The sequence below is a fragment of the Lissotriton vulgaris genome, chromosome 9 (genome assembly GCF_964263255.1).
Source record: "Lissotriton vulgaris chromosome 9, aLisVul1.2, whole genome shotgun sequence".
In the NCBI taxonomy this organism is placed as follows: domain Eukaryota; kingdom Metazoa; phylum Chordata; class Amphibia; order Caudata; family Salamandridae; genus Lissotriton; species Lissotriton vulgaris.
The window spans coordinates 632,722,441-632,739,194 of NC_141697.1; the positions used below are offsets into that span (position 1 = coordinate 632,722,441).

Below are 16,754 nucleotides of genomic sequence, written 5' to 3' on the forward strand. Positions count from 1 at the left end.
AGTTGATTAAACAGTCTTCTTTCTTTCACACTGCCTCACATTTGGAAGACTAATGCAGAGAAATACAAGTGGTAATTACAAATATTCTACTGGTCTGTATTCTTAAATGACTCCTGATAAAAATGGTACTTCACTTGTGTGGTTAGGCCTAGTGCCTGCGGCAGGAAAGTGCCATAAACACAATATAGACTCGCTACATTTTTTTTTTATCACTGGAAACTGGCCCTTTTGTCAATGTGAGTAGCTGGAATTTTGAGCCCTACCTCAGCAGCCACCTGTGGAAACCTAGACAAACTATTTTTTTAAAAAAATATATGCACATGGAATCCAGGGTGGGTTGACTTGTATGGTTCCCACCAGGTTTTCTTATCTAGAAACTTTTGTAAACCTCTCACTTAGACTAAATATGCACATTTCCTCACGCTCTTGTGAGGAAAAACTTCTGGAAACTGTGAGGAGCCACACTTTTCCTACCACTCAGTATTCTCCCCAGTCTCCCGATTAAAAATGGTACCTCACGTGTGTGTTGGCCTAGTACCTACAAAAGAAAAGGCCCCAAAATACAATGTGGCGTGGGACTGAGGCACTCTTTGGGGGGCAAGCCTCTACACCGGCTGACACCGAGACCGCTGCAGGACATTTCTGTGTCCCGCACTCCCGCTGCCGCCGTTCACGGCTAGCAGCGGCCGCAGCGTGGAGGGGGGGCCTGTTCCGGACTACAAGCCCCAGCCGCCACTCGTCATCTTCGCGCCAGGAGTCTCACAAAAGGGAACCTAGCCCGTGGGACGCCGAGCAAAGCCCGGGCAAAGGGCGGGCACTCTATGGCCGGAAGAGGCTGGGCTGGGCCACGGACTTTGGCCCTGCATCAAAGGACCTATATACCCAAGTGAGACCTTTAACACTGTTATCAGGATAAAGTGCTTCTGAAGTTTGTTTTGTTTTCCCATCTGGTACCCAAGTACAAAAGCAAGTTTGGACGATGTCTAAATCCAAAACTGATAAAACTGCATCTGGGTTGGGCTCCATGGACAATTGGTAAAAATGGTGAATCAAATTAATAACTATCGTAGGGCCTCGCTAGGCCGAGGGACCAATCCTGTTTTACATGAAGTTATGCCTATCTCACTGGTGGATTCAGCTGTGGTTGATATTCTTGATGTGAGTGATAGGGCTGTCATAACGGCTGAAGCGCAGGTGCATGTCGAGTTGAATGAGGATTTACCTGATATACCTGTTATACCTATTGAGGCAATAGAGCAGTCACCGCCTGCCCCCAGACCAGTGAGAATTTGTAGAAAGTTACAAATCAAACGGGGGGGGGGGGGGGGTACAGTAAAAAAAAGAAAGTCCAATAAGTTCCAAATGGCTCTGCTATTGGAACTGATTTATATGAAGATAAAAATGTAGCTGGTACAAACATAAACTCGGAGCAATTTGCCCTATTGATTCGCACTGTAGAAGCTAAGATAGATGCAAAGATAGAAGAGCTGTTGAAACCCTTGACATCTAAATTGGATACTGTGGCCCTAGAAGTAAATGGATTAGGTGGATTGATAGCAACACACTTGGCCTCGGCCGAAAGATCTAAGGCTGTGGACAAGGGCTCTGCTGGAGAGGGGCAGGAAACTGTTAAAATGAACTCACAGCAAACTAGTCGGCAAACAACTGTAATCGAAACTGCCTCACCTGATCTCACACCACCGATCGGCCAGAATAAACAGGCTACTGTAGATCCAGAGGGTAACCCAGATACTAGACAAGTAAAGAAAGGTTGCTACATTAATCTTCCTCCTGACTGTGCACCTTATGTGGCTGTATTAACAAATGTCCCGCCCATTGATTGTCACTCTGCTCAACCCTATGAGGAATCCCATGATTCACTAAAAAATAAAACCGTATCATGGTTGAATAATAGATGTGGCTTTCCAATCACATACTCTGATCAAATATTGTCAACGAGATGGGTGAACTGGATTGGCCCGTCCAGAAAGACAGTTAGTGGGGATTGTATTATTGTTAACTTCAAGCATCCCCAACACGTTGCGACAGTCTTAAGAGCGGTCTCCTTAGTTTACAATGTGAACAGTGTATGTGTACGCCCACTTGGTTATTTCTACACTCATCTAATTAAAGCCCCTCCTAATGCTAGGAAAATTAGACCATTTATTCCTATTCAGCCTCCGGCCCCTGAAGTAACATATCTGTTTAATGTTGATAACCACTGTATGAATGAGTTCAATGTTGCAACGCAGAATAGATTTGATTTACTCTCTGGTCTTGAAGTGTGCAATTGACGTGAGGATTCTGAGAGACAGGGAAAGGAGAGATTGGCTGAAGTGGGATGTACAGAGATCACACGGGTAAAAATGAGTCAAAACAATGTAATCTCATGGAACATTACGGGATTGGGTGCTAAAATGGAGGACTGCAATTGGATTAGGTATATTAAGCAGTATCAGATTATCTGTTTGCAGGAGACTTGGTCAGTTGAATGCGACCATCTCCTTGAAGGGTATAAGGCATTCTATGTCCCTGCAATAGCAACAACTAGGTGAAGACCTAAAGGGGAATGGTCATGTTCATCTCTGTTGCACTATCTTGTAAAGTATGTAGAGTCTTAACAAGCAATTCTGGAATCATTGGTTTAATTTTAACTGGAGAAAACTGTACGGCCGGTTTGGTCAATTTTTATAACGCTGTCAATCCATGCTCAGTTTCGAGTCAAATATCAGCACTGAATGTCTTTATCAGTATCTCAATGAAGGTTTGCCTCCACAATCTCATGCTCATGGGTGATTTTAATGTTCACCCTTGTGGTGACCCCCTTTTGAAAAGTATTTCGGATTTGCATTGTGCACGATCCGAGGGTTTGCATTTGGAACACACGATAGAGGGGGAACTCTTTAATGATCTATTGAATGATCTGGATTTGACGCTGACCATGGCATTGTTGGATCCTGCCAAGTGTTTTGAGACCCAGACTTTTAAGGGGCATGGGAGGGGAACTTTCTTTGATTATGTGTTACTTACATCCCCAATGCAGTCCTTTGTGGATTCTTTCACTATCGAAGAAAGTGAATTTAGTGATCATAACCCGCTCACTGTTCACATGAGGGGTCCATGGATAGCTAAAGAAGGACCAAATCATATCACTGGTAGGGTGAGCACAACTGATGGGAGACACCGACTAAGATGGTCTAAGATCACCCCAGATCTGCTGTACAAAGACATTAAAGCCATTTGTCCAGATGAAATTATGGTTTGCACTCAAGAAGGGTCGCAGCCGAGTAAGGTCCGTGGTGCCTTCCAAAGTCTATCGGATAAGGTCTCCCAGCTGCTGTCGGCTCCAGCAAAGAATTTAGAGAATGTGGAACCGAAATGGTTTAACCGCGATTGCTCTAAAGCAGCAAGAAATCTAAGGTTGGCACTGGTAGCTAAACCAAGAATAAAGGCAACAGTTAAGCTGTGTCGGAAAGAATACAAATCTACCATTGCCAAACATAAGGAATCCCTAAGAGAAGAGGCATGGAGTGAGATCCTTGATCCCACTACCTTGCGGTGTTTCTCCAGATTCTGGGCGGTAATGAAGAAACCTTTCCTGGTCCAGGAGCCGGGTAACAATTTGGAATGCTACATACCAAAGGAGGAGTGGGAAGCACACTTTAAGCAACTATATTGCTGCTCGATGGATGAAACATCCAACCCTGCCCTTGCAATAATGGTGAAATAATTGGTTTTGATACAGGTGAGGTTACTGAGGGTATTGTAGGACTAACAGCCGGGAAAGCTCCCGGTCCCGATGGGATTCCTCTAGACTTATTTAAGTCTAAGCCAAATTTTTGGGCACCCATATTTGAGTCTGTTTTTAATGCTGCTGTGAAAAATGGTTGTCCACAATCATGGGGGGTCTCTACGATTGTCCCGGTTTACAAGAAGGGGGACAAAGGTAGCCCACATTGTTATGGACCTATTTCACTAATAGACTATAGTTAAAATAGTAGGAAGAATCCTACTGCAGAGACTTTCAGACTTGGTGATGGAAAACCTCATCCTGTCCATCTCCCAGTATGGTTTCTGCAGTGGCCGTTCAACAATAACTCAGTGCCTTAACCTCTTTTTAATATTAAGTAAGTACACTGTTGCTCAAAGGGGTACCATTTACCTTGCCTTCATGGACCTGTCCTCAGCTTTCGACTGTGTAAACAGAGGAAAGTTGTGGCAGTCCATGAGGGTGAAGGGTGTAGATAGTGGAATTGTTAATTTTCTTGTTGATCTACATAGCAATACTAGAGCAAATGTGAGATATTCTCAAGATCTGAGTACAACAAATAATTTTGACATTAGAAAGGGTGTTCGCCAAGGATGTATCTTGGCCCCCTTCCTTTTTAGGTCGTTTACTCAAACCTATTGCTGTCCATCCAAAAGCTGACCTTTTACGATCCGGATTTGGCCTCAGGCATTCACCCCAGCAGCATTTCTCCTCCTTAACCATTTGCTCCTGCCTCCGAGCGCTTCAAAGGGATCTGCTTCACACTTCACGGCTGCCGTGACTCACATTTCTCCTTCCTTCGTGCCCAGCCCCCCTCCCAGCGCTGCCTTGTTTTTCATGCTCCAATCCTTCACCCTGCTTTGGCCTGTCTTTCGTTCTTGTTTCTTTTCTTCATCTTTTTGGAGATTCGGGCAACTGCATTTACTGACGGGCGCTCTGCTAAACGAAAAGCTCTTACATAGAACCATCAGAATCACTTTTCAGAGCTAAGCTCAAAACTGTACTATTCAACCAGTAAGTTATTCTGCTCCGGTAGTTTCCAGTAAGCATCAGCTCCTCGGCGCGGGGACACGCCGCTGTGCGTCACCAAGCGCTTTACAAAACCCCCTAAATAGAAATAGAAAATATACTTTTTGTTTAATTATTTGCCGATCTATTTTGTGCCAGTCATGTTGGTAAATAAACTTAGTTCCAAATTTCGCAGCTCCGGTTGATAAGCCACATACTCTCCCTTTATTGGCCCCATGTGGCTTCCATCAGTAGTTAATGTGAATCGATCCGTGGTCAAACATAGGGCCTCACAGACTACAAGGCAGATGAGCCCGTTTTTCCAGACAAATGTCTCGCCTCAGTGTACTCATCATGTGTGATATCCTGTCGGTCTCAGCAAATCCAAATGTGACCCCTCCCTCTTTTGCATTCAGAGAGCCCAGGCCTGTGCTTTATTAGGCAAGGGGTCGATGCCACTGTTCCAAAGTACGTGCTCTTTCCACTTACTTGATATGCATGGCTCCCGTTGTAGTGCAAATGTTTGAATGTCTGCGTGTGTGTATATCTGCCTGAATCATGGCGATTGCATCTGTGAAAGGCATTTGCCATAATGCTCTTCAATCTCTCCCACTTTATGGGGTATAAACTGTCTCTTAAGTGATTCTGCGTTAAGTACTTTTTCATGGGTGCCTGGAAAACACGAATCCTCCTTTGAATGTGTGTTACAGATGCTTGTCTGTCTTGTTGAACCTTCCGGCAGTTTGTGCTTTGTTTAAACTGCGCGCTCTTCTCCTTGTTTGACTCCTCATGTTTACATAAATAAACTTTGGTAAAACCAACTCCTCGAGCCTGGCTTTCCTTGCTTAACGCCATTCTCTGAAGGACAGTCAAGCCTACAGTGTCTTCTACCTTCCTGGTCAGACTCTGCCCCTGTAATGCCCCAATAAAAGAGCAGCCGGGCCGAACACTGGCACTTTCACACAAGCACCGACACCCCTCTCATTAAAAGCACACACACACACAAACCTACAGATATCAAACACTCGTAACTCTCAAAAACACGAACCCAAAATCATACTCAAACACAAAATAAACTAGCAGACACACACCATCAACAAACTCAAAACTTCTTTGAGTAGCAAGTTCGCACAGTGATCTCGGAGATGGTCTCGTCTCCAAACCTATAGCAGAAATACACTGGCAGCAAAGATACTTTGCAAGGAGAAGAGGCACACTTGCTCCAACCACCGTGACCCCTACAACATGAAAAAAATGACCGCATCGAAGATAAGCCTTTCATATTAGCGGGGATATACCGCCACCATCCTACTATTCTAAATCTAATATTTTTATTTATACATATTATTTGTTTTAAAAACATGAACCATGATTATATAATTAATTATTGATTGACTAGCAACTTAAAAATGTTAATTAATCGGAAGGTAGATCTATAGAATCAGAATTCATGTGGCATCTAATTACGAAATTCTGCAGATACTGACAAATGAATAATGTCCAAGCTAAGGCATCTATTAAAAAGTTTAAACATTTAAAGTTGCAACAGAACCTGCACAGAGTTAGTTTCATTATGGCCCAACCTGCACACACTTTCGAGTGTGGCTAATCCCTCCCAGGCTCCTGTGCTTGTTACTAGGTGCATGGTAACACACAGTGAAATCACCTCCGGCTCACAGGCTCAGCCAGGTCCAAACCCGACCCCTCGCCCTCTTACACCACGTGGGAAGGCGGAGATGCGCCCCGTCCACCAATGAGTCAGCCGTGCCCACCGCTAAACCCCCGCGCTCCTCCACCCCCACAGTCAAGTCATGGACTGTGGGGATGAGAGTGAAATTAACAATCTTGTTTTATTATGGATTGAACTCAAATCACAAACGTGCCTTCATGGTATTTCATGCTGCTGAGGCCTACAGATTTCGACCGGCTGCTGCAGCATTTTCTACTTCTGCCCAGGGAACCAAAAAAAGGAAATACCAGGTTTTTAGATAGGGGCAAGTAAAAAATGTTGGGAGTGTTTTTTAGGCTTTTAGCAAACACACAGACACTTAGCAGTTGTTTCCAAATTTAAACTAATTTACATGCAAATTAAACTGATTTACTTAACAGGCATGATTCGGTGTTAGAAAAAAGCATTTTACGTCTGTTTTGCCTGCTCTTTTATTCTTTCATAAGGAGCACAGCCCGTCTGTGCGCTCTATTTCAATACAGCTCAGTGCAGCACTGCACTTTCCTCTCTTTGCCAGGCTTGGCCGTCTGGATCTGTTTGAACACCCAAGTCCGATTGTAAAAGGGGATCTGGAGTTAACTAAACGGGCCTTCCTTATGGACAGGAAGACCCAGAGGGAAGGTGTGGAGCTCCAGAAACAAAGTGTGAGAAAATTTGTCATGCTGAAAACGTGTGAAACTACAGAGCCGTATTTGTTGGGCTCACTGACCTCTCCTGAAAAGTTCCTGCTAACAAGGTTTAGGTTAAATCTTTCATCTGCTGATTAGGCCAAAAACTGATATTTTTAATAAATTTGCAGCACCCTGCGGCTGCGACGGAAAATCTCTGCAGGATATGCTGCATTTTATATTTTTATGTAGGTTTTATGAATACCCACGCAAGCGCTATCTGGTTACCCTTTTAAAAAAATTTAATTTTACTCCGATCAGACCGGCATTAATGTATTTACAACTTTTGCGTAGTGACAGTATTCTCCAAATTACTGAATTTTTAAAATTGACTGAAGCTGAGGATTTGTATGAACCGGTAATGATCCCCTGCGATTAATAATTTACTTTCTTGATTCCATTGTACGGACGATAGCACATTCTTGTACCTTTATCTGACATGTGTTTACAATTAATGTGTTTTAACCCCTTAAGTGCGAGGAACGTTCAGCGGTCGTCGCGTGCACTACCTCGCTAGTGCTGCGCACGTCCGCTGAACGTTCCAATCTCATTCGCACAATGGAACGTTCCGCACTAGCGCGGAATATTTTCAGCGCTGGCAACGGGTTAAATTGTTTTATCACTGTATATGTACTTTTATGGTTTGTATAAAAAACGAAATAAAGTCTTTTATTGAATACAATGTGGAGACATCAACATTTCCTATCACAAAAACGATCTAATGAATGTTTGGGGTAACGGCTTTTTTTATTGGCTGGGGGATCGACAGCCACCCAGGAAATCCTACCAAACGCATCCATTTTGAGAACTAGACACTCAAAGTCCAGAAGTCTATGCTTTCAGAGGATCCCACAACGTTTCCTTCCTTGCAATGCCCTGCAAACCTCAAACTTTGCCTAAAATTGCACTTTCCTTGCATTTGTGCGACAACTTCTGGAATCATTAGGAACCCTCAAAATTCCTACCACCCACTTGTCACATTAAAAACGCTACCTCACTTCTGTGGCTGGGCCTACACGCAACAGGTAAGCATCAAACCAAGGTCAATGGGACTATCAGAGAGCAACTCATTTGCCCTGGTTTGATTTGTGCTGTTGGGGGTCAAGAACAAGTCACACAAGTGGGTTAGTATTTATCTGGACGGGGGGGGGGGGGGGGGGGGGGGGGGTTGGAATTTTGTGGATCTCCTTTTGCGATCCACTAGTGAAAGGTACAGTTGGAAAGGGTACACCTGAGCACTGAAAGGGAAATGAGCTGCTTGTTTCACTTTTCGTTCTGTATTGACGTCATTACAGACAAAAAACGCTGCATAGATTGCTGGCAAAGCTCCCCAGCTCCTAAAGCGGAAATGAATAAAAGGAATTCTTCTAGTGCTCCCACCAGTGGGATTTTCTTCCAGTAGTGCAAAGGCGTACTGGAGCCGTCCTCTGCACCAGAGCGCTATTGCTCTGAATAGGGCAAGAGCACACAAAGATGGAAGTTATCTCCAAACTGAAGAGAGAACTTCTACAGTCCCGTCTCGATATTAAGCTTGTTCGAGGGTGGACAGGCTCAGCTGAAGTCTCTAAAACCTATTTCAAATTTGCAGGAACAATGCATATTGGAGTTTATTTTGTAGTCTTCACATAACAGCCTGTAATTGGAGGAGAGAAAATACATTGTCTTTACATGGGTAGAATATGGGTCTTCGGATCTCTGACTGGTTGTGATATGACACATTGTGTTTGCCACTGGAGCATGTTCCTATGTGACTCAAATGCTCTTCCTGTGGCCTGTTTCTTCAGTGTTGCAGTTTCCAAACAACATTGCCTAGTCTCAAGATCTCAACAGAAACCTGTTTTGTAACTGGAGGTTAGTTTATGGTCCGGCTGTTGACTTGGTTTTTTGTTTAACCCTGCAGAGCTGAATCCACCACAATGTCGTCTACCTCTCAGAAACACCGAGACTTCGTAGCAGAGCCTATGGGAGAGAAACCAGTGCAATGTCTTGCTGGTATTGGAGACACTCTGGGCGGTCGTCTGGAAGAAAAGGGCTTTGATAAGGTAAGTTTTCTTTTTGTTGATCACATGCGAATGTGTGCAACTTGTAAATCAGTTTAATTTAGACCCTTTTTGTATTATTTTTATTCTTTTGCGCTCTATTGTTCCAAATCCTGAGGTTTTTCGCACATTAACTTGAAATGTGGCATGCATGTCTGTAACACTTTTGCAGTTACATTCAAACCTGTTATATAATTGTTAGGTTAACGCATTTATCCACCCCCTTGTGCTGTTAACTGTAGTCTGGGTTTTCAAAACTTGACTGGCAGTGAAATGGCCTCTAATGTACATTGTGCAAAATCGGTCATAGAAAGAAGGCTCAAGCACATGCTTGACTCCACTTTTTACATAATCTAACCTGATTAGAGTTGCTAATGCTCTTGATTCTTTCAGTGATTGTGTGGCTGGTGTTTTTTTTTATTTTTATTACACACAGGCATGATCATGGCTGATAACGGATTTCCGCCACTAACAATATGAGCATAATGCAACATTTAGTTTCCTGCACGCAGATACTTAATTTCCAAGTATGTGGATGAACTGTTTTTTGTAAAAAAAAAAAAAAAAAAACTTGCATAAAAGTAAACTCAATCATTCAGGATGTTGTCCATTTTGGAAGCTATTCTGGTGCATGGATAAATTGAGCAAAACCAGACACATTCCAGTAACAGAGGAGACGTTTGTATTTGTGTGGATCTTACAGCTTATATGGTGGAAAGGATTGGTACAATATCTGGGAACCCTGTGTATGGAGACTTGGAGCTGATGGTTTACCATAATTATGTAAGGGTATTGGACAAACCTGCTTTGCAAATTGACTGGTGGGTCGCTCTTTCATTAACTTTGGCTGGTAAGGGGGCATTGTTCAAAATGACGATTCTCCCAAAGCTAGTCTCTTTTTGTGACTATTGTAATTCCTATAGGTAAACCCGTCATACTCTAACCGATCCGGGAACCTTGTAGGAAACATTAGGGTATCCTTAATACTGGTTGAGTTCATTTATCGCAACCTCGTTTTGCATTTAAATGCGCATCGAAATTTGAAATACATTCTGGTACACACAAGACCACGTGAAAAACAGACCTCTACACAAAGAACCCTATGGGAACTTACTCCCGGTACAGGGGATACCATCCCTGTAGATCATGTAGTGTTTTCTCTTCACTCAATAGCCGAAAGAGGTGAGACTTGGCACTGACTCTGTATGGACACAGACAACACACACACACACACTGTAACTATTTATTTGATTACTTGCCCCTGTATTCGGGTGGGGGGGGGGTGAGGGGGGATTCCATGTGGTATGCTACATATCTTTTCACCAAAGCACAACGTTTGGTGTTCCGTCCGAGGACAAATAGTATTGGTCTTAATGACAAAATACCTTTGAGATGTAACTTCACACTTGAGCAAAAAATGAATCTTGGGCCTGCTCTAATGTAAACATCCGTCCATGACCTCTAACCTTTCACACACCGATTTGCCATCCCCCCTTTTTAGGTCGAGCATGAGCAGCACATGCGCTGCTGTGATCCATGCGTTAGTGGAGTATGGCTTTGAATCCCTGCCCAATCTCGACCCATATTTTTAAATGGCTTGTTTCCTTGTTCTTCTTAGACGCTGGCTTCCAAGTCATTATGCTTGTGGTCTCTCCTTGGTATCTATCGCCATGTCTCCATTTGTAACCTCCCTTAACGACTGGACCTGTAACTGGTGTTCTTACATAGTGCTCACCGACTTATAAAGCAGGCTATTTTATTTAATGCTCTCAATGTTTGCATTTGCGAGAGTTTAAGCTATTACGTAGCCAATAGGTTAAACTCTCGTTAATGTGAGCCCTATTGCATTGCAAATGATTGTTTTTGGCCAGCCTCATCACTCCGCAGTAGCATCATACTTGTTTATCATAACTCGTGATACTCTCAAAGTGGTGACTGTACCTCTTCAGCCACGCTACCCCGACCTGACTGCCTCAAGGCAGCAGTCCAGGGCAGAGTATATGCTTAAGCATCTCATAAACCAGACCCGTCGCCCACGTACATTACTTAACACTTTATTATCACACTGATGACCCTTTTCAAATGGCGACTGCACTTTTACAGCCCGCTACTCCAACTCTGTTAAGACTGTAGCTAAGGGTTTCGTTAATAAACTTCCCATTTCTACCTCTTAACATTGTGATACGATCATGCCCACCTAATTAAGGCCCTTATTCTCTCTCTCTCACACACACTGCACTACGGCCAAATACCTTTTACTTTGTCTTGACTCTGTTAAATCAGCCTATTTTATTGAACATGGTCCTTCTCCTTACAGCATATATAATGGGCTCTTAATTTTCTCTGATTGACCCCGCCCCCTGATATCTAGATAAATGATACTCCTGACCCTTTCAAGATATCGCCTCAATACCCATACAATCTTGCCGCTTCCCCTTTTGGGTTTGTGGATTCACTGACATGAAGAGGGCAGCTCTTCTCCCAATAACCAACATGACTGGGCCCCAGTTCTCTCCCCTGCGGGCATTGCTGCCCCGACACCCTTCCTCCCACCATGGAGAACATGACGCAACAGCCCAACCTCCTAGAATCTCAGCTTGAAATCTTGATACGAGGCTTGAAAGAAACCCTATCCACCATGGTCACAATCCGAAGGCCCACTCAACACTCTGCTGCTCAGCCTACTCACTCCCAACCCAGGAGTAAAGTACAGCCCCCCAGTGGGCCTCATGTCCCCCTCAGATCCCAACCCCCATCCAACGGATCGGGAAATGAGATTTGCTCAAAGACCCAGAAGAGCAAAATCCACATTTTCCCCTCTGGAAGCGACACTACTTGCCTTATCGTGTGACACGCTCTTCCCCCCTTTCCATCCACCCCCCCCCCCCCCCCCGCCCCCAATCCACACTTTCCTCCCAGGAATTGACACTACTTGCCTTAACCTATGACCCCCCTCCCTCCCCCCCTTGGAATTCCTCCCCAAATCCACGATCCAAGTAATTACGGGAGTTGGAAGGGAACAACCCCCCCAAGAATCCCTAGACCCCCTGCTCACCTAACCTCCCTACCTAGAGCCCAACCTACCAAGAACAGGAACGAAGGTCACCCCATAAATGCATGCTCTTAAACTGCAGATCTGCCTCTAAACGTGCAACCGAAATGGCAGACAGCTCAGATCTCTTGGGCTGACCGAGAAGAAAGAATAAGCTCGCTCCTCCCTAGCACTACTGATCACCTCTCAACTACCGAACTCACCTCTCTACAACTCCAATATGACGCTCACCCTGGACCACCTTGCCCCCCCTGACGGTAAAAAAATTCAGGATCACCCCTTACAGATCATGGTTCACCACGGACGTTCATGAAGAAAAAGACATCTTAGAGCCTCAGAAAGAATCTGGAGGAACCATCCTTCCACCTGCCATCGTGATCAACTCAATGCAGACCGCAGGAATTACAAGAAGCACATTAAGAACAAAAAGGGATCAAAAATCCAAGCCTACGACATCCTCAATATTGGCATCCAAACAACAATGTGACAACTTTGACGTCTTTTTCAATGACAAAATTGCCCCTCCACCGAGATAAAGTCCAATGCTAAACTCTCATCTCATGTCTAAGATCTGCTTCCCCCGCGCCTGACAAGGACCTGAAGCTCATCTTAGCCCCGCTATGGTGCAAGATCATTAACAGTTCACTGAGCTCCGGAATCGTGCCAGACTGCCTCAAAGTAGGCCAAGTCACGCCACTACTGAAAAAAACAAGGCTAGACACTGGGGATATGAACAACTTTAAACCTGTATCAAACTTACCTCTTCTGTCCAAACTCCCGGAAAGAAGTGTACTCCTTCAGCTGACCCAACACCTATCTCCTAGACCCCCATCAATCTGGCTTCAGAAAAGGCTGCAGCACCGAAACCGCAGTCCTCAATGATATAGACGATTTACACAAGTCGCTTGACTCTGACCAATGCTGCCTTCTCATCCTCCTAGACTTATCGGCCGCATTCGATACAGTCGATCACACTCTGCTCCACAAGGTCCTACAAGAAAGAGCTGGTCTTGAAAAGACTGTCCTCCACTGGTTCTCTTCCTTTCTCCACAACCGCTCACAAAGAATAAAAATTAAAAACTTTGAGTCTGACCCCCACCCCGTCAATAGCGGTGTCCCACAAGGGTCAGTGCTCTCCCCTCAACTTTTCAACATTTACATGGCACCCCTTACCACACTACTCAGGAATTCTAGCATCCCTTTCCACTTGTATGCAGATGATATGCAGCTATGTCTGGAAACCACACCCAGAGACTAAATGTCATGCTCAAAAAGGTTCAACACTGGCTCACAATCAACCACCTAAAACTCAATCGAGGGAAAACTGAAGTACTCCTCATCTCAAACAAAGACGAAAACCCCCAAATTGAAGAATGGCTCAAACCCATTGACCCCCTTAATGGTACCCTTACCCCGGCAGACTCGGTAAATCTCTAGGTATCACACGAGACCCGAAACGGGACATTTCGGGCTCAAGGAAACACTCTCATATAACCCCTGACCTGAAATCGCTGAAATGGCTTCACCTCGAAGCCAGAATACAACTGAAAATTGCGGTTATGACACACTCAGCCATACACCACAAGGCTCCCACCTACCTCACTCAAAAGCTGACTATATCAGGAGGTTCGAGATCCAATAGAAGTACTAAAAGTCTGCTCCTGAAACCGAGCAGATTCCGTAAGGAAAAAACCTAAAAGCGCTCCTTCTCAGGAATGGCACCGAGGATCTGGAATGCACTCCCTCCTGAAACGAGGATTATCTCCTCCACTGTACTCCAAGAAAGAAGTGAAGGCCATCCTTATGGCCAAGTTTACATGATCCTCACTGTTGCTGCTCAGAGACTATGCACCGATCTTGTAACGTTGGATAATTAGCGATCCATTAACTTTCTGTTCATGTACCGTACCATAGTATTGTCTTTTGAGGGTTTACTGGTATCCACTGATCTCTATGCAGCTGGATCAGAGTCTCTCTGCACCACCCTATCCTAATGTCTATTTGAATGTTTATTATTATCGCTAGACCTGTATTGTAGCTAGCTCAGACTCAGTACCGTCTTATATTTTTGTCTACTTGAGTGTTCTCTGCTACCTCATGATCTCTATTTTAGTTAGATCAAAGACTCTACACCGCCTTATTTTACTGTCTATTTGAATGTTTACCTGTATCTTATTGCACATGATTGTTATCCTATTATGCTACCGTGCACTATACTGTACCCAATTACTATGTCTACTCACCCTACTGTGAAGCGCTCTGATATCTGTTAAGATCTTGTTCGCGCTATATAAAACTTTGAATGAATAAATAAATGAAAAAACACATTACAAGAACGGCCAAGAGTGCTTTTCTCAACCTAAAACTACTGTACAAAATAAAACCCTTCCTTCCCTCGAAGGATCTTCAACAAACCACTCCAGCACTGGTGCTCTCCAGAATTGACTATGGGATCGCAGCCTTGACCGGGACAGCAAAATCGCACCTAGCCCACTTGAAAGCAACCTTCAATGCTGCAGCAAGAATGGTCACCGGAACTAAGAAATTCGATCACATCTCTCCTGCACTCAGGGAACTTAAATGGCTCCCAATTGAATTGCGAGCCAGCTTTAGACCAGCCTGCCTCACGCATAAAGCCCTGCACACCGGCAAACCGGAATACTTGGTCACCAAACTCAAAAGAGCCGGCCAGTCCAGGAACCTCAGGAGCTCCAACACTACTACTCATCCCACTGAAAGCTCGTAAGCAAAAAAACTGCAGCTAAATCTTTCTTTCTCTTCCCCCCCCCCCCACACAAACACACACACACGCACACACACACCAGAACGATCCCCTCATTTCCTAAATTAAAGAACCTGCTTGAAGTCCTCTTCCTAGACCGCTCTCAAGCGAAAGGATAAGAGCAAAGGAATCACCTGAGACGGTTCTACATCTTACTGTAATTTTGACTGTTGACACTGACTCTGATCTAGAAAACTTCTTGGTCACCCGTCCTGTTTGAACAAAGAAACCTCTTGGATGCTCGTCTTGATTGATCGGCACCCTACTCGCTCCTTGCTAGTTAGCTCCTTTGTCTGATCTATACCCAGGTCAAACCCTCTAGTTCTACCATAATATTTGTATTGTATATTTGCACATAATTGTACATGCTGTGAAGCGCTCTGATACTCTCTGGTCCAGCTAGCGATAACTCTTAAATAAATAAATGATGGATCACATGCAGACATTGAAACCGTGTGACGACTGCCACACAGCACGTTTAGCTCCTGACATTGGTCGAGCCTATATGGCTGATTGCCATGACCGGTGCACTCTCACCCCCTACCTGCTGCTTTCCACAGCTGATTGCCGTAATACATGATTGAGTCTAAGCACCATTATTTATTGACCCGACCCAGTACACGTATCCCTACAGTAGCCTCTATCTGTTACTATTTTTAACCCTGTCAGGAGAATCGTTTCATTAAAAGTTGATTAGCTATCTCTTAGACTGTTTTACTTCACTCACTTTAATATTTACAACACTTTTGAGACTCCCTTATACCTGTACCCTTCACCATACGGTATCAAACCACAACAAGATCTCTGCGAAAGTGGCACTTCTGTGGACCCATAGGGCATTGAAGCACCGGCCTGATTAGTAGCAAATGCCCAATGATGAAGCATGACATCCCTAGGGGGGTGTGTGAGTGCAACAAAAAGTAATTATGTATATCTCTCTGAAGCTGTGATAACCCAGTTTCTTTAGCTTTATTACCATGTTAGGAATAGTACCGCCTTTTGTTGGGTTGGGTTGAATTTAAAACTACTTCCAATGTGAAAACCTGCAATATCCTTGACTTGCAGGTGGAGTGTTTGCCGAATCCCAGCACAAATGATGTATTGTGACTCTGCATGAGCGGACTGATCTGGTTATTATTCTGAATTGATCAGTCTTAACACAGTGAACCACCCTGTCCTCATGATGAGGCTGTTGTAGGTGGGACTCTAAGGATCATGTAGGGAGTCCAATCCTACATGTCTGGAACATCACACACTGGAGATTCCTCTCCTCAAATCAAGTATTAATGAAGACAAGTTGCACTTGGCCACCGTGTTGGACTTGCCCCTTTTTGCAGGGTCATCCCAGAACATTTGGTCTTTCTTCCAATATTTATTCTGACCTGTTGGTTGTAGTTTTATTACTCTGGGCAATTTATCAGTGCTAAAGTGCACCTGCTCCCTCTGGTAAACTTTGTGGTAATATTGGACTAAACCAGTTAGGCTTATTTAATTACTGCAAATCCCTTGTACAGTGGTATCTTCTACCCAGGGCCTGTATTTTAACTGCTACTGGTGGGCTTGCAGCAATGCTTGCTCCACCTGCTTTAATAGCTTTTCAAACCTGTCCCTGGCCTTAGCAGGACCTGTGCGTGCAGTTTACTGCAGCGTAGTGTGGCATATAAAGTGGTTGCTATGTCTGAACTCCCCTTTTACTAGATATGTCCC

The 16,754-nt window shown here is 44.2% G+C and overlaps 1 protein-coding gene and 1 pseudogene across 1 annotated transcript in view; both read left to right on the forward strand.

Moving 5' to 3' along the window:
- Positions 1-16,754, forward strand: part of BANF1 (barrier to autointegration nuclear assembly factor 1) — a 51,833-nt gene that overhangs the window by 17,848 nt on the left and 17,231 nt on the right. Inside the window, exon 2 of the mRNA XM_086938295.1 lies at positions 9,075-9,216. Within this exon, the coding sequence (XP_086794421.1) occupies positions 9,091-9,216 (126 nt within the window). The 5' untranslated portion in view covers positions 9,075-9,090. The remainder of the gene's footprint in view (positions 1-9,074; positions 9,217-16,754) is intronic.
- On the forward strand, positions 2,418-3,993 carry LOC147692000 (uncharacterized; annotated as a pseudogene).